An 18,614-nucleotide genomic window follows, 5' to 3' on the forward strand; every position below is an offset into this window, starting at 1 on the left:
ACCCCAATCCCCTGTTTCTTCTATCAGCTTAAAACCAAAATGGAGTTTTGAAGATTTAAGGTGTGAACTTAGCAAATTGTGTTTTGCATTGGGAAAAAAATGTAAATTCATGACTGCTGTAGAGAAGGATCCAAACAAGTCTATTAGCAAAAGTTACCGTGGGAGCCCCCAGAGCAGCACTCAAAGAACTTCTGAGGTGTCTGGCTCAGGCTGAGCTTTTAATTCCTTCATTCTGAGCAGACAGGTACAATACAAAAAGTGTCACGGTGCAGTGACCCAGAGCTTTGCTTACTGAAGCCAACAAAATCATTGCCTGTCCTGTTAGTTTTTGTGTGGGTGCCTGAAGATAAAAACATTCTCCAAGTGTTCATCTTTCCCTCTGGAACAGCTGGGACATCTCTCTCCCTCCTCCTGAGTGTTCTGAGAGCTGTGGGATTCACCCCATGTTGTCTTAGGCAGCACACCCGTGAGGCTGAAGAAGCATTTCACAGTGCTGCCACAGCTGATTTCATTTAGCATAACAAAAACCTTCCATGCCTTGAGCCAAATGTCTTTAATCTATGAAGCAAACAAACCCTCCAACAACAGGAACTTATTGAAAAGTTGATACCCGAGTCTCCTTCTTCTGTCAGTAAATGTGTGGCACAGAGAATTAATGCACAGCTTTTGGCTTCACTCATACATGGCTCACTGCCACAGACACAACATTTTATAGCTGCCAGGGGTCTTGCTTTGAATGTGCTTTTTCTCTGCAGTAGTCAAATGACCTTTAAATGGATGCAGGTGTGTCTCATAATACAAATTCTTAACATGTGAGCATATTTCTCAGTCAATAAATGAGCTTTAATTACCTTTCACATTTCTTCATTTCCCAGTAAACAGATTTAGCTTATGATACTTATGATAAACTGCAAATTTTTGGTGGATTCTATTTGCATTTTCCAGTTCATATTTTAGTAGTACTTAAAGGTAGTCCTAAATCAAAAATAAGGCTCAGTAACCTATTTTTCAACCCCCTTGCTTTCTCCCTTTTTCCTCCCCCCTCCCAGTTTCCCTCTCTGCCTCCATATATTAGGCTTTTGCTCTGTGGAATGCAGAGTAGAAAAGGAATCTGGCTTCAGGAATGTGGGTCTTAAATCCAAAAGTGGAAGGAGAAAAGCAGGAAGAAATTACTGAACGGCAGAAATCTTTCAGGCAGATTGGTGCTTGTGGAAGCAGAAGGAATACAGTAGTAGAAGGTGGCTTAGACCTAAAAAAACAGTTGTATGCAAGTAGCAAGAGCATGGCAGAGATAAGGAAACTATCAAGAAATGCAATGATTGAGGAGAATCCTTGGTGGTGTAGGAGTTTGTGAGCTTTTCTGGCAGCCTTTCCCCAACCAGTCTGTGATGCTGGGAAAAATGTCAAGTGCTCAGTAGTGCATAAGTGCTCATATATGTGCTAATACACACATACAGGTTTGATTTGACTGCACTGCTTTCATGCTGAAAATTAAGCACACAAGTTCTCTCTTGTGTTAAGAGAGAATGTACTGAGTTCTCTGATGAATAAAACCTAGTAAGGAAGAAACAGTTGCTGCTCTGTTTTTATTGTACCAGTAGGCATCTGTCACAAAAGCAGCATTTGAATTTTAAACCAAGAGGCTCTGGGTTTTGGTTGAACAAATTCCAGCAGAGAAACCTTTAGGCCCTGAAGGTTAGCCTTGATCCACACCACTTTGAAAATTTCTGATTGATAATGCTTTGCAGTTACCTGTTCCATAAAGAGGCTGAGAAAAACCTGTCAGTCCTCTGTCCCACTCTGGGCTATGTGGCCCCTTCTTTTTCCATACAAACAGCTGCTCTAGGCCTGGCCCTTCACTGTTCTTGGGTTTTGGTGTTGCTGAAATGGCTCCCAAGGTATTAGAAAGTCTCTTTTTTCCCAGCCCCGTGACCAAAGAAGTTGAGGTTCCTCAGCTCTGGTTCTCAAGGCTGTTTATTTTCTCTTATCTGTTCCATTCTTTCTCTGACCTGCTGAGATCTGTCCAGCAGGTCGGGTTGTGGCACAGTCCCTGCCCTTGGGGTGGTGTTAACATTTTATAGTAAAACCTACGTGTACTTTATTTACAATAATTTTCCAATACCTATCACCTATGTTAGACAGTCTGTCTCTGCTCTAAACCAATCCAGAAGTGTCACCATCCCAGCAGAAGATGGAGGACAAGAAGAGGAAGAAATAGGACAGGACACACCCAGATTCCTCCATCTTGCTTCTTGAACCCCCATTCTAAATCCCCAAAATTCTACTTTTTCACCCTGTGACAAATTCACTATCATTCTACTCAAACTTTTGTGGCTTACAAAGTTGGTAATTGTTTCCATGGGCTAAAATCAAAGGCACAGGTGTCTTTGACTCTGTGCCAAGGTCTCTGAGCCCCTTGCCAGCGTCTCAAGCCATCCAGGGCAGCCAGAGGGATGTCCTGGGTGCTGACACACTGTCACCTATTTTAACACTCCTGTGGTGCTTCTGTCCCAGATCCCTGCCAGAACGGAGCCTCGTGCGTGGATGGGATAAACTCCTTCTCGTGCATCTGCCTGCCTGGATTTCATGGGGACAAGTGTCAGACAGACACCAACGAGTGTCTGAGTGAGCCCTGCAGGAACGGGGGCACCTGCACCCACTACGTCAACAGCTACACCTGCAGGTGCCCGCCGGGCTTCGAGGGCACCAACTGCGAGAGCAACATCGACGAGTGCACGGACAGGTGAGGCACTGCCCCATGCCAGCTCCTGCCCCCAGCCTGCTGCTGCTCCTGCCCCCAGCCTGCTCCTGCTCCTGCCCCCAGCCTGCTGCTCCTGCCCCCAGCCTGCTCCTCCTGCCCCCAGCCTGCTCCTGCTCCTGCCCCCAGCCTGCTGCTCCTGCCCCCAGCCTGCTCCTGCCCCCAGCCTGCTCCTGCTCCTGCCCCCAGCCTGCTGCTCCTGCCCCCAGCCTGCTGCTCCTGCTCCCAGCCTGCTCCTGCTCCTGCTCCCAGCCTGCTGCTCCTGCCCCCAGCCTGCTGCTCCTGCCCCCAGCCTGCTCCTGCTCCTGCCCCCAGCCTGCTCCTGCTCCTGCCCCCAGCCTGCTGCTCCTGCTCCCAGCCTGCTCCTGCTCCTGCCCCCAGCCCGCTGCTCCTGCTCCCAGCCTGCTCCTGCTCCTGCCCCCAGCCTGCTGCTCCTGCCCCCAGCCTGCTCCTGCTCCCAGCCCGCTGCTCCTGCCCCCATTCTAAAAACCCCAAAATTCTACTTTTTCACCCTCTAACAAACTAACTATCATTCTACTTAAACTCTTGTGGCTTGTAACTCTTCACACAAAGTTGGTAATTGTTTCCATGGGCTAAAATCAAAGGCACAGGTGTTTTTGACTCCATGCCAGGGTCTCGAGCCATCCAGGGCAGCCAGAAGAATGTCCTGGGTTCCGACACCAGTCCTGCTCAGGAGCAGCTTCTAACCAGGGCAGTTCTCCTTTCCTGCATTTGTCTCAGGCATACTTGTGATTCTTGCAAGGAAAGCTGGCTTAGTTGAAACACATTGCCTGGTCCTCAGTTTCTTCTAACTTTCTTCCAACAGTTCATTACAGCATAAATGGGATAGCATTTAACAAAAGTTAAAACAGTTAGGGATGCTAGCTTATTTATATATAAATAATTCATATTTTTACAAGACCTATCACATAGGGGAGGGGAAATAATTGGTCATGAATGGTTGGTTACTCTGTTGAGAAATACAAAAGCTGCAAAAATGGAAGCAATGGCCAGCTTAGAAAAGCAGCAAAAATAAATTAGCCCTGAGTTGTTGACAACAAATAATACGAAGAAGAAACCAAGAGAAACACTAAATCCACTAAATTCTAAATTGGAAAGATTTTATTATCGGAGATCTTTAATGCTCGCAAAAAATTGGGATGTGGTTTAGCAGTATCGAGATAAAACCTGAGGTCATTCTAAAGGGGGGGATGTGGAACTGAGTTAAAATGCTCAGCAGCTGGTCCTCAAATAAATGGTTCATGTGGTAGTTTTAAGAGCTCTTTGAGAGTTAAACATGTGATTCCATCATCTGCCTGCATATTTATTTTAAGCTTCGTTAGGATTGATGTAAGTAACTTCAGATTCTCAAATGGAAAAAAAATTCTAGCAATTTCTTTAAAACTTTCAGTGGTTAAAAAATAATTAGAAGTACCCTGTTCTAGTCTAGTTACCAGAGACAGATTATGCAAAACTCTTGGTTTTCTCAAGTATTTTCTGCACAAATAGAAAAGATCTTTCCTACCTTTCATAAAATTGCATTTGAGGAGGAGGTATTTTAATATCTTTTTCTTAAGAGCAGGATTGTGTCACTGATGAGGGTGTGTTTAATTTGCACAACAGTTGCTGAATCAAGTGGAGTATGCTGGGTGTTGTAGCAGAACTCCTGGCTCTTCCTTGAGGTTCATCCTGTTTTTGTTATCAGTCAGGGCAGGAACCAGTCTTGCAGGTATGAATTAAGGATGTAGCAATTTTCAACGCTCTGCCAAGCTAAACCAGTCACACCTTCTCAACCAAAATTACTGAGCTGTGCTTAAGAGCACTGTGGTGGTTGGCTAATTTGAATTTGGGTCAAATGATTCTTCCGTGTGTGGTGTGAGAAGCTGCCTGTGAGAGAGTGCCCTCTCCTTTTGGTACCTGGTTTCAGTGAAACACACCAGGAGACTGGCAGTTCCTCTGTCTCCCCTGCTTTGCCAGGAGTGGAAATGGCAGTTTGCTCTCCCTCTAAAACAGAATTCAGCCCCCAAGACAGAGGAGTTCTCTGATGAGCAGTTTAGTGTTTGATGAGTAGGGTAATGCTGGCATCTCTGCCGTCAACGCAGTTGGAATTTTGGTATTTAAAACTTGCTTCCCTGCACTGGGAGTTCAGGTAGCTGAGTCAGGGGCTCCTCTGGTGGAAATACCCTTTGAGGGCACAAAGCAGATAGCAGGCATGAATTTGGGTTGTGTACTTTATCAAACTGATTATCTCAAGTCTGATCTAGCATTATTCTCAGAGGAGCAGGAGTTCCTTTACAAGGAAAACTGAGTCAATTTTGCATGAGTCAATTCCCCAAACTTTCCCAGTCCCTTCTCCTTAGGACACCTAATCTGGCAGAATTTCATATGATCAGAAGATTGGGGGGGAGGGGGATAATTCCTTTGATCTGAATTCTGCCAGGGCATGTATGAATAGTTTTACAAATCAGGACTTAAGATTCTCATGAGAAGAGAAGGAAGGGATTTAGCAATACCAATACTTTCACATAATTTCAGTGAAGAACATGCTTATGTTTTGCATGTTGTATGAACTTTTTCCTTGAGAAATCATACCCCTGATTCCTTTGAAGATTTTTTTGAAGGCAAATTGTTTTGTTTCTCATAATTTGTAATACAATTGCAATTTGTAATAAAATGTATCAGTTTGAGCAAGCCACATGAGGTAGTGTTTGTGGTCACATTGAAGCTGGGAAGATTACATTAAATTAGTTGCCTCCATCACTAATGACTCATTAAAACCCTGCTTTACCTTCTTGATCTGCTGAGGTAAAAGTGAGCTGGAGGCTGAGCTGGAATTCCCTAGGATTGCTGTTTCCTGCTTGATGCTTCTTCAGCCAGAAGTTAGCAGTGATCAAAAGATCCTCTTATCTGCTTTTCTCCCTTATTTCAGTCATGTTTTGTCACTATAGGACACGAAAGAACACAAGCACACGCTGCTGTTCTCAAGGTGAAGAAAAAAAAGGAAGTTTATTTTCTAACATTTATCGTTTTCTAAAAGTGACAGTGGATTGGAGGGTGACAGTGCCACCTCTCCAATTACACTGGACAAACCAATAGTCCATCAAATTTCTCTTCCTCCATAAAGGAATGCAAAACAATAAGTTATTTACAGAAAGTGTGTGAGAAAGTTCGTTACAAGAATGTTAACATCAGAAGCTTAGAAAATCTTAAAAAATCAGGGCAACAATGTTTACGTCCTCTTTGTCTGTGAGCTAATTGCATTTTGTCTCAGCTTACCTTTGTTTCTCCTCCCTTGCAGCTCCTGTTTCAATGGAGGCACTTGTGTGGATGGAATCAATTCCTTCACCTGCCAGTGCCCCCTGGGCTTCACGGGCCCCTTCTGCCTGACAGAAATCAACGAGTGTGACTCCCACCCCTGCCTCAACAGGGGCACCTGTGTGGACAGCCTGGGCACATACAGGTGTATCTGTCCCCTGGGCTACACTGGCAAGAACTGCAAGGTGGGTGACTTCTGGTGGCATTGTTGTTTGAGCTGTCCAGCCCAGAGGTGACGTGGGAGAGGTGTGAGGTGCCAAACGTGGCTGAGCTCTTCCTCCTTCAGTCCTGCTTGGCCCATTAGGTGCCCCTGCTCAAAACTGGAAATCATAGAATGGGCTGGAAGAAACCTTAAAGATCATCTAGTTCCACCCCCTGTCTATGTGCAAGGAGGAGAAGAGTGGTTATTTATGAGAACAGGTGTCACTGGAACTTTCTAGATTCATTTTCTTAATTAAAACCAGCTGTTACCCTGGAAAATGGCTCCATTTCATTCAAAGCATAAAATTGTCTTGATTGAAGACAGTCCTGTATTTAAAAAAAAAAAACAACTAAACAAACCAGCAAACAAGCACAAAACAAAAACAGAATATCAGTCTGATTAGTAGGATTTAGATTTAATGGTTCATTTTTACGGGGAGGTAAATTTTATTCAGGGTTGATTGTAAATTTTTTTTCATGAAAAGCCAGAAAATGTTTTGGGGCAGTAAATGACGTGCCTGTCCTATTCACAACCTCAATAAAATCTCCAGCCTTACTTGCACATTTACGTTCAGGCAGTTTCCAGTTTTCCACAGGAGCTGCAAACCCTGTATGCTGTAAATGACTGACTAGTGCCTATTAAAAACTCTAACTTGGCATAGCACAGTGGAAACAGAATGATGTTTTTCAAATCTGAATTCTTTTTGATTCTGTTCTTATCAAAACAGCAAGAATGACTTGAGACTATTTTTGCTTTTGGAATTGTAAACTCTGTATTGGCTTCCTTTACCAGCAGTCTTGACTGCTGCCATTAAAAAAAAAAAAAAAAAAAGTTGATTTCTTAAATTTCTGGAAAACACTACAATTTTGTAAGAATTTTACAGCTCTCTTTCGTGCCAACATGTCTTTGTAAAGCAGGGAGAGTTGGAAAGAAGCATTTTAGTGGCAGTGGGGGAGGTGCTTTTTCAGAAGTATGTTGCTAGACATTAAATTGTCAGGTCTGCTTCTAGGTATTGCTAATGGAGGAAGTGAATGCAAAGTAATGAAGTGATAGAAAAAAGCAACCCCTCTGCTACCCTCATTATGCATTCTGGGCACACCACTTCAACCTCATTGGGAGAATTAGCATTGAGAGGGATCCTGAAGTACTGAAGTTCAGTAGTTCCTCTTCTGTTATGTTTGCTTTGTTTTTACTGGAGAAAAGGATTAATGTTCCTTTCCCCAAATTAAATGCTGTGGATTCTCAGAAGGTCTGCTTTATGTTCAGAGAAGCTTGATTGTAATGTATTACCCATTTTATACAAGGAACCAGAACTTTCTAAATTTAGATAAGTACTACTCAAAGCTGTATTGAGGAGATTTATAGATTACAGCTACACTGTAGTTCTTGTCTTAGTGGTAAACTGGCTTGACCTAATTAGCAAATCTAAATAAGCAGGACAAAATCAGACAATGATTCATAAGTTTTAGAATTTGCATGTAAAACAGTCAGCTACTCATTACAAATGCAGAAGCAAGAGGCTCGGTGTTTTTTCTTCTTCACGCTCAACTACATGTGATAAAACTTAATTCCAAGTTTCCTTTTGGTTGCCTGTGAAAGCACAGATTTTTTTTTTTTACTTTAATCTTTGTGAGGAGACAGTTTGCATCTGAAAAGCAGAACTTTCTGCAATTGAAATTGCATTTTACAGCCAAAATTCTGTGCTACTCACTTTAAAAACCTCACCCTTCCTCAAGTCAGCTTGAAATCAATCAAATAGCTGTATTAATTTGAAGATGAAATGGTGAAAAGGAAATTATGGTTAGTGGCTGGTTTATATTACGTCAGACAGTTATTTTGGGTCTTCACTTTCATATGATGATTTACTGAGTTTTAGACTCTGTTTCTATATGAGAAATCAAGAAAAGCAATATACTTTGGCCCATCTTCAGTTCATAAAACTGTTGTGGGGTTTCAGTTGAATCTTGGAAGACACAAAAAGTCAGAGAGACCACAGTGCAGCAAGTGGGGCCAGAAGGAGGTATGGTGAGCTAATGATAGAAAGGAAAAGTATGGATCAAAATGTGGAACACATCTGTCATCCTCAGAAAGCAGTGAAGATGGGAGGAGTTTGGGAGAATAGTTGGAAGCCTCCTGCTACCATGGAGCTAGAAAGCTGGTCTGAGATAAAACCCAATTTTCTCAAACTGAGCCAGTCAAAGATGCAACTTCATGGTGAGGTGTGAGGATTTTGAAATAATGCTGCCATCTGGGGTTTATTCCTCTGTTCACTTGCACTTTCCCAGGCATGTGAGACTGTCAGTAGAGTACCTGGCTTAGCTTGGGAAGGACTCTCCTGCCCTTTCCAGCGCCACAGGGATCCCGTATTGCAGGGCTCCCTTTCCTTGCATCTGAACTTGTTCTCTGAGTGCTGTTTCTCGTGCCTGTGCCATGTTTCACATGGGTTGTTTGCCCTGCAGTCCCTGGTGGATCTGTGCAGCAAGTCTCCCTGCAAGAACAAGGGCACGTGTGTGCAGACCCTGGCCCAGACGCGCTGCGTGTGCCCGCCCAGCTGGACCGGCGCCTACTGCGACGTGCCCAGCGTCTCGTGCCAGGTGGCAGCTTCACAGAGAGGTAAACCAGCATCCTCTGGCCTTCAGCAGCTCTGTGCCCAGGCATCTCCTTCCCCCCTGCCCCTGTGCACAGCCCAGAGAGCTTTGCCTGCAGCTGGTCACTTCTCGAGTAAAAATACTCTCTGCAACGGCGTGTTTGGGAGTCAAGGCTTCCTTGGTTCTCCCCATCACAAAAATGTCAGAAAGGAAGAATTAAATACTTCATGGGGCCTCAGTTTCAGTAGTGCTGTTTTACATGGACTGCCTTTTTGGAAAATGCATCAGCTCTTCATGCTAAACCCCAGGCAGGCTAAACCCCAAGTGGACCAGGAGTTAAGGCTACATCCTTCCACAAGAAAGGCACCTTGCAACTCATGATAAGTATTTTTGCAGAGAATACTGATTACTGAGTGCACTGTTTAGCCTTATAGGTTATACCATGGCCCCTCAAAGTAGTAATTTTCTATTTCAGATGTTGTATAGGTAAAAGATTTGGTTTTTAAGTGAATTTTGTCTGGCAACATGGCCTGTACCCCAGGCAGATGGACACTGTCAGGCCACTTTTGTCCAGGAAATCCAGACAAGCAGGTTCAGTGTCAAAGGAGAAAGGTGTCAAGCTCCTATACTTTTTGGGGACATTCTAGGTACAAACACTGAACCTTTGTAGAGCAGCAGTAGTAGTTCAGATATGTATTCACCAGCCAGTGCTAAAGTAACACAGCAGTACAAATACAGTGTTGAATCCAGTGATCCAAAGAGGACAGAGCCTGACTTCGTTTGTAAGCCAGTTTTGGTTCTGATCCACTGTAATTTAAGGAGTAACTCTTCAATTTTAAAGTTGCAACTTTTCAATTTCTTGGGCCTACCCATATCCATTCCTGTCTGAGCCATCAGCACTGACAGCAATCGTGTTTTATGTGTTTGCTCACTTGTTTTAACTCTGCTTCAGGAGTCCCTGTGGACCAGCTGTGCCAGCACTCTGGGCACTGCCTCAACGTGGGGAACAGCCACCACTGCCAGTGCCAGGTGGGCTACACGGGCAGCTACTGCGAGGTGCAGCTGGATGAGTGCGAGTCCAGCCCCTGCCAGAACGGAGCCACCTGCCGGGACCACCTGGGCGGATACCACTGCCAGGTACCCGGGGGCAATGGGGAACAAAGGCACCTGCAGCAATCACAAACACCTGCAAGTGGTGTGGAGAACCTTCAAATAGGGGGGTAAAAGCAGCCTGCACCTGGAAGGAATTTTTAATTTGGCTGCACCAAAACCAGTGCTCCTGAGAGGTTTTTAAGAGTGAATTAAGAGGTGTGGTTGGAAGGAGCTGTGGTTGATGAGCATTTGAACTCTTTGTGACATTGGAGAAGAGGTTCTAATCTGGAAAGGCTTTTTGCCTGAGGTGTGGTTTATATTAAAATTTTGTAAAATGTATTAAACAATATTGTATTTTCCCTGTTGGATGGGCAAGGTAGCCCTTGCCTCCCAGGGTGGGAAATGCTTTCCACTGCTTTCTGTTTCTTCACACTGATGCAGAGAGCAGTGTAGGCCATGAGATTGTTGTATATCAACCTCCCTAAGCTTTTTGGAATGGTAGAACACCTTGGAAGCCCATGTCCAGAGGGAAACAAGGAGTTTTATGTAAACCTTAAGCCAAAACTTCTAAGCCAGTTTCGGTGGTGGAGGGTATCAGGATTTGATTTGCTGTGTTTTGCAGCAATCTAATCACTTGAATTCAAATTTGCAGTGTCCTGTTATGTGTCACATGGTTGAGTTGTGCATTTAAGCTGCTTGTCCAGCTACAAAGGCAGTCCTGATGTGCCCCAGTGAGGGCTCCTGTGTCGGTGTTGGCCTTTCTGAGATGCCTGCTAATGTGTCTGCTGGAAAGCCATTGACACTTATTTCTGTGCCGGCAGTGTGTGGCTGGATACCAGGGGGTCAACTGCGAGTACGAGGTGGATGAGTGCCAGTTCCAGCCCTGCCAGAACGGAGGGACCTGCATCGACCTGGTCAATCACTTCAAGTGCTCCTGCCCACCAGGAACCCGGGGTAGGAAGCTCAGCAATTAAGTGAATGTTACAAAGGGGAATTTTCCTCTCTGGCTGCTGGTTTCACGAGACACAGTTTAAAGGGGATGCATTCTGTTCTTTGAAGAATGTTCCCAAAGTACACTGGATCCCTTGGGATACATATTTTCTCTTTAAAAATAAATGCTGCTTTTTTCCCCTCCCTTTTAATTTTTTTTCTTTTAAAGGAATAGGTCGTGGCAGTGTCCCTTGGGAATGTATGAGCCATCTTTGGCAATGTGGATGCAGGAGATTGCTGTTAAGGTCTCTCCTAAACCTATCTGTTTTGATACAGTAAATCCAAGGTTTCTTTTTGGCTAAGGTGCTATGAAATAAGTAGGAAACCTTCTTAGTTTTTAACTTCCAATGTCCTATACTTGCTTAAACTTTTGCCCTTCATTTTCCTCTGTCCTGGAGTCTTTTGTGGAAAAGAAGCTGGGTGACTCTAGGCTACCCTAAACTATTTCAGCATCTTTGAGCTCTTTTATTAAAAGTTCCTTCGGGGGAAAATATTGAAAAAGAAAAGAAAATAAAAGTAGTCCACAGTTTATATCAGCAGTTTTCAGTAAGCATGATTCCACAGGCTGTTTATTGTCAGGTTTCTTAAAACCTAGTCTTCCCTTTTATATCTTACCTATGAACCTGGCTTCTACCTTTGAAAATACTCAGAATTTAACATTTTAACCAATCAGTAAATGCTTTCTCACTTGATGTTCTTTTTTAAGCTTATTTCTCAAGTCAGAGCAATGTAAAAATTTTAACTGAACTTTTTCTTTCTGAAGTGTGTCATCTCAATGTTGACAAAATCTTCAGATGCCAGATGGAACTAAATTCTTGTTTCATAAAGCAAATTTAAGTACAATTATAAAATAATATATTTGCCTCTTGCCCACTCATATCATCAGTTCATTCACTTTAGTGTGGCTCTCCCCACTCTGGATAAGTGTTTATTTCATTGTAAATCATTGCACTACCACTTCTTCATGTATTGTTCCTAATATTATTCTTCAATTAAAAAAAAGGGCAAAAAAGTGCAATAAAACAAAAGCAGAAACAAACCTGCTTTTTAGGTCTCTACATCCAAGAGTGTATTTAGGTACCAGTACCTGAATTTCCAGAATGTCTGTTTTCCACTAAATCCCCACCATCCTTTGAGAGGTTCTGAGTGTACTGCTTTTAATCCTTCAGTCTTTCTTTGTTGAGATTAATTACTTTCTGGATGTGATGGTTCTGCTGGGTTTTTTTATTTTGTTTTATTTTTGGGTTTTTTTTTCTTTTTTTTTTGTAAATGAAAGGAATTGGGGAAGACTTGATACAGTTATTTAGGATAGTAAAACTTAGCTTTTGTCCCTGGCCCAGTTTGTGATTAGTACTTTACTGATGCCAGTATAAGCATCCCCCATATTTAGGTGAAGGATTTTACTTGCTCTGGGTGGAACAACAGCAATAAACTTGCTCAGCTTCCCCTCTCTGCTCTTGTGCAGTGAAAGCAGAACCAGCACCTGACCTTGTCCCTTGAAAGGAAATCCCACAAGGAGGAGAAGAAATTGCTCTCCCTGGCTGCTGGTGGGGGTTTGCTGTAAGTCCCCAGCAGCCAGGCTGGAGGAATCAGTGTTTTATCACAGCTGCTTTTTTTGTTGGTGTGCTGTTGCTTGTTTTAATGCTGTTGCTACAAATGCTCTTTGCCCAGGTCCAGGGTAGCCTGGTGGCAGCTTGTGGCTGTCACGGCCAGCACGGGGCTCCCAGGCTCTGCTCAGTCTCAGGGCTAAATCAAGTGCATCTTTTTTGGGCTTGCTTTGGTTTTGTGTTTTTAATTATACCCTTAAATTAAGTCAAGTATGAAAGCTGCCAAATACCAGGACAGCTTAGCACTGAGGACAGCCTGGATGTAAAACACATGTACCCTAAGCCTGCTCTGGAGCTGGCTGTCTGCAAAGGGTGTGGAATTAAATTGTGTGTATTAAACTGGGATCTTTACCTGCTTATTTCAGGGACTGTGTGTGACATGGCCTTAAAACTTGATGAGCAGTGTAGGTGATGCCTACTGGAGCAGAGACTGGGCAGAATTAAAGGAATAAAGCAGGGATTTATTAAAGGCCTTCACAGGATACACCTTGGGCAGTACAAGAGCCTGGCCAGGGCTCCACCCAAGATGGACCCTGGGTCACAAGTTTTCACAATTTTATAAGTTCTGGTCCATTTCCATCTTGGGGTTCATTGTCCAATTCCAGCTCCAGGTGATGCAGTCCCATCCTCCCAGTTTGCTCTCCTCCATTCCCTGTTGTTTGCACTTTTTGGGCCTGAAGCTGCAGTGGTGCCCTTGGTTCTGGGGCTGGAAAAGGATTGTTCTGTGTGACTGAGCTGTGAGGAGAACTTGCCAACACTTTATATGGAGTTTGCAGTTATAAACTAATGCAGTACAGAATCTTTAAGGCAAACTTAAGGCATGCCAGGGAAGGCAGCCGTGGCACTGTGTCCCCAAGCTGTCCCTCTCTCCTGGCAGGCCGGCTGTGTGAGGAGAACGTGGATGACTGCATCTCGGACTCGGGGGCTCCGCGCTGCTTCAACGGGGGGCAGTGCATCGACCAGATCGGGGGGTTCAGCTGCCTGTGCCCCCAGGGCTTCGCGGGGGAGCGCTGCGAGGGCGACATCAACGAGTGCCTCTCCAACCCCTGCAACCCGCGCGGGAGCCTGGACTGCGTGCAGCTCACCAACGACTACAGGTGCATCTGCAGAAGCGCTTTCACTGGTGAGTAGTGTAGGAGCGTCGGGGGTAGCACGGTCGGGACGGACGGAGATGAGAGATCTCTGCAACCAGGGCTTGGAACTTGTAGTTTATTGCAAAGGGCCTGGGTGCAGGGCCCTGCTGGGAGCTGCCAGCCACAGCTCAGAGCAGGCCCGAGAGAAGAGAGCGGTAGAGAGGGTGAGAGTAAAAGGGGGGGGTAAGAGAGCGAAGTTCTCATTACAATACCATAAATCTTCTTCTGTGTTGAATATTCGAATTCTCACTAACCAATTTAGTACAACATACAAATCCTGTAGCATTTACATACAGCCTATAAGAATCATTACATTACCATACCGTGTTACATTTTAAACCCTAAAAACTCCTCTTTGGACCCCTTCTGCCAAGCTGGTAAAGTCTGCTCTGACCCTTGGACCTGCCTGCAAGCAGAGGGTATTGTTCCATCAAAAGGGGAATACCTTCAGCTGGCCATGCCATTGTTTTCTTGTTGTTCAGTAACTAAGGGATCTCAAAGCTTGTTTTCATTTCCAACTCGCTTATAGTTTCTATATTCTCAAAATCTTTTGCCAGACAATCACATTTATTAGGCTTTCCTGTTTCCTCTTCCCCAACAAGTAGTCATCAACATGCATTCCATTTCATGGCAGTGTCTTGAGAAATGGTGGTTCTGTCCCTTCCTGGCAGTGCTGTTATCTGCCCACTTCTCTTCACAGTGCCTGATTGTTTCCCTACAGTACGTTTCAGTTTTTAAACTGTTCTTTCTTTTAAAACTTCTAAGAAATTTGGCTTCTAGAGCTGTCTCAGATGAAGGAATCTCCTGAGACATTTGGCTTCCAGGACTTCTCTTTCCTTGTGGTACTTTTCTTGCCTTCATAATTTCACATTTCTAATACTGAAAGTGTAACAGTTCACGTGCCAGCTTAGCTGTGACTTCTCCTTTTGCAAAGCAGCCATGTGCATTTTCTCTATAAGTCAGTGTCGTGGTATCATAATCAGCTTTTGGCCTCCTTTTCTACTCCTAGCTGCCTTTCCTCCTTGCATTGGTGATGTGGTCAGGATGGAGTATTCTCTGCATAGACAGGCTGTACATTCCTAGCTTGGTGATCCTTCCACAGTCCGACTTTGAATCACAACTTTGCAAGAATTTCACACTGTGCAGACTTGTGTCTCACTCTCTCTAGACCTCCTCTTTGTTAGTATTGCTGCTATTCTGCTTTCTGCCTCCCACTGGGCTTAAGTTTGGTCTAATAGTCTCCAGATGTGTCTTAACTTTCAGCTTTCCATTTTCCATGTCAGTTTAACTTCTTATGCATTCAGTTTTCTTCCATTAAAACCTTTCACTTTCCCTGCTTACCAGTCACCTTTCCTGCATGCTTTATCAGCAATTTTTACTCTTATTTTTTCTTAAAATTTAAAGATGCTGTGATTTTACACTGAATTTGTGAGTTTCAGATGCAAAGAAATCACAAAGATAAATATTTGAAGAATTCATGTAGTAGCTTTTGAATGCATTACTTGTCCTGCCAAAAGAAGTTCCTGAAAGAGTGATGTATGAGGGAAGTGGAGCTGGTGGGACACTGGTGCAGGCCACCAGATGGGTTTATTTTAAGCCTGTCTGTCAAGGCTGCTTTTATGAATTATGACTCATGTGGCTTCTGACCCTCATGGAAGGGTTGCTGGATCCTGTGCTGTGGGGAGTGCAGGCCTGCTGCACCCCAGGAGGAGCAGGGAGAGCTGCTGTGTCTCAGACATGAAGTCTGTCTGGAAATGTTAGGCACAAAGGGTAAACATGTTTCCTCCTCTAGCTGTCTGTGTTCTGCACATTCCCCACTGACCCCTCTGCCTGGGAGGGGATGGGGTGGCTTTGCTGTGGTCTGTGACTGGTGGGATGCCAGAACTCTGTGGGCCATCCTGCCCTGTCTGCTCCTGTCTGCAGAGTCTTGGCTGCACATGTCTGGAGATTTCTATTAATGTTTTCCTAGGGGGTCTAAGTCATGCTGAGATCATCCCCAACTTTTAGAAGTTTGGTGTCAGCCTGACTCTGGGAGCTGCTGCGGAGCTGGTCAGTGCAGTAAGATCTCTGTCTGGCTGATCAGTGTGAGGAGACTCTGCCTGGTTCTCCTGTTCACTTGTGGTACATCTGGTCCTGAGGGTTGTTCATTCATGTTACAGTGTGAGTTGCCATTGGACTCATTGAGCATCTCCCAAAAAGTAAGGAAGTCTTAGGAACCCCCAAACTGGTGTGATACATCACTTCCAGCCTCTGTGCCTGGCTGACTTGGGGATGACAGCAGCACACTCTGTGCTGTGTTGTGTGTGTTCTTGAGGAGGCAGGCACTGCCAGCTGTCTCCAAATGCACCTTGTGGATCCTGGGGCTGTGCCTCCCTCTTTACTGCTTAGGCAGCCACGTGGAGACCACACCTCATCCAAAGGGATGCTTCCTCCTAAAAGAGTGCTCAACTTGCTGGTTATTGACAGTGTGTGTTGTGTGGTGATGGTTTTTGGGGTGGTCACACACACGTTTCTCTGCTCTCTCTCTCTCTGTGCCCTGTCCCAGGCCGTCACTGTGAGAGTGTCATCGACGTGTGTCCGCGGAAGCCGTGTCAGAACGGCGGCACCTGCGCGGTGGCCAGCAACATGCCCGAGGGCTTCATCTGCCAGTGCCCCCCGGTGAGCACCCACCCCCTGCTCCCCCTGCCCTGCCTGCCCCAGCTCCAGAGCCCCCACAGTGCTTACTGCAGGTGATTTACCCACAACCCTTCGTTTATCTGCTCAGCAGGGAAACCCAGGGCTTCCAGCTGCCCCAGGAGAGTGATGCTGCCTGTTGCTACCCCAAACATGTATGGTCTTCAAGTATCACAGCTGACTTTTTTGTCTTAAATCTACCATTAAATTACATTAGCTTAATTAAATTAACTTTTTTTTTGCAGTCCTGTGTTTTCTGTGCTTGATGCAAGCTTCCCCTTGCTTGTGGCTCTTCTAGACTGTTTTCAAAACGTAACAGAGCCTTGTGATTTCCTTCTTTATCCATGAGGTTAGGTCCAGAAAGTCATGGCTCCTGCAGTGAGGCTAAAGGAATTACAGGAGAGAAAGGATTTGCACATGACACCTTGCCTCCAGCCCTCAGAATGCTGAAGAATAGGTTTGTGGCACTGATTATTTTGCCTTTTTTTCCACCCTGCAGGGTTATTCTGGAGCAAAATGTGAGTTCAACAGCCACAGTACCTGTGGACAAGTGAAATGCAAGAAGGGAGAGCAGTGCATCCAAACATCTTCTGGTCCTCGGTGCTATTGCCCCAAGCTGTCTGTGGGAGAGGAATGCCAGACACACCTAGGCTGTGCCAGTGCCCCCTGCCAGAATGGGGGCAGCTGCCACCCTCATTCTCAGCCTCCTTACTATTACTGCCAGTGCCCTGCTCACACCCAGGGCAGCCACTGTGAGCAGCCTGTCACGTTCAGCCCGGAGCCCCGAAGATGCCTGGATTCCCAGTGTGCAGAAAAAGCCAGGGATGGCTATTGTGATGAGGACTGTAACACCCACGCGTGCCAGTGGGATGGAGGCGACTGCTCCCTGACTGTGGAGGATCCCTGGGCCAACTGCTCCTCCTCCCTGCCCTGCTGGATGCTTTTCAATGGACAGTGTGACGAGTTCTGCAACACGCCCGAGTGCCTGTTTGACAACTTTGAGTGTCAGCAAAATAGCAGGACATGCAAGTAAGGCTCGATGCTGAGAACATTTTCTCTGTGTGACTAACATAGCTCCTGCCTGTTGCTCCCTTCTCTCCCATTGTTCCTCTTGCTGTCCTTGCTGAAAGCTTGGCATCCAGCAGTTTCTGCTGCTTTATGTACTTCTCCTCTGTTTTTGGAGTTTGTGTGCTGTGCACTAAGTCGATAACCTGAACAATGGTAATGTGTTAACCTGCTTGATGGATGTGCCCTGCTTTCCCTGGAAATGCTAATAGGAGGCATTTTGCCTTGTACTAGATTTTAAGTGTGCTGCCTGCTATCCTGATTTTTTTTCCATACCAGCAATACCTGTATTTTAATCCCAGCTGTGCTTGCTGTCTCTGAACATGTTTTCTAGCTTGTTTGTAGTGACACTTCTTTCTCTTTAGTTATTTTTGACAAATGCTACAGCTTTGCAGTGATGATTCTCCCTCAGCGAGGCAGGAGGTGTTAGATATCTTAGTAAACAGAATAAGCAGTTCTCTTACACTGTTACCAGAATGAAACAATGGGTTCTTGGAGTGTGCTGTGCTTCCTATTTCCACCCTCTCAGGCTGCAAGCTTATCCTGGCGCTGTATTTCTTCTCCCACTACCCTGATTATGAGTGTTGTTTTACCTCAAACGATGCTGAAGAGAGTAAGACCCGGTCCCCCAGAGTGCAGATGTGCTGTGCAGAGCACATCAGTGCCCTGTGCTGCCCGTGAGCCTGTCCCTGCTGCAGGTACGACAAGTACTGTGCGGATCACTACGCGGACGGGCGCTGCGACCAGGGCTGCAACAGCGAGGAGTGCGGCTGGGACGGGCTGGACTGCGCCGGCGACAAGGCCGAGAAGCTGGCAGAGGGCACCCTCATCATCGTGGTCCTGATGCCCCCTGACGAGCTGCTGGAGGACGTCCGCAGCTTCCTGCGCACCCTGGGCACGCTGCTGCACACCAACCTGAGGATTAAGCTGGACTCCCAGGGGAACCCCATGGTGTTCCCCTACTATGGGGAGAAATCGGCGGCGCGGAGCCGTCGGTCACTCGTGGTGGTTCGCAAGCACAGAGAGCTGGAGCAAGAGGTCATTGGGTGAGTGGATGCCTCTGTCTCCCTCTGGCCTGGTTGTGCTGGTAACTCTTCCTTGTAGTTGTGTTTCTAGACTTTCTAGGGCTGTAGGCTGTTTTTTAAATGGAAAAATGTAATGCTATTGCAACTGTCCAGTTGGGCGTTGGGG

The 18,614-nt window shown here is 45.5% G+C and overlaps 1 protein-coding gene across 1 annotated transcript in view; it reads left to right on the plus strand.

Moving 5' to 3' along the window:
- NOTCH2 (notch receptor 2) overlaps positions 1-18,614 on the plus strand; it is a 77,937-nt gene that overhangs the window by 46,684 nt on the left and 12,639 nt on the right. The window contains 9 exon segments of the mRNA XM_036387377.1: positions 2,515-2,743; positions 6,057-6,258; positions 8,735-8,888; positions 9,816-10,000; positions 10,777-10,909; positions 13,430-13,675; positions 16,231-16,343; positions 16,858-17,387; positions 18,122-18,469. Of these exon segments, the coding sequence (XP_036243270.1) occupies positions 2,515-2,743; positions 6,057-6,258; positions 8,735-8,888; positions 9,816-10,000; positions 10,777-10,909; positions 13,430-13,675; positions 16,231-16,343; positions 16,858-17,387; positions 18,122-18,469 (2,140 nt within the window).

The sequence above is a fragment of the Molothrus ater genome, chromosome 9 (genome assembly GCF_012460135.2).
Source record: "Molothrus ater isolate BHLD 08-10-18 breed brown headed cowbird chromosome 9, BPBGC_Mater_1.1, whole genome shotgun sequence".
NCBI lineage: Eukaryota > Metazoa > Chordata > Aves > Passeriformes > Icteridae > Molothrus > Molothrus ater.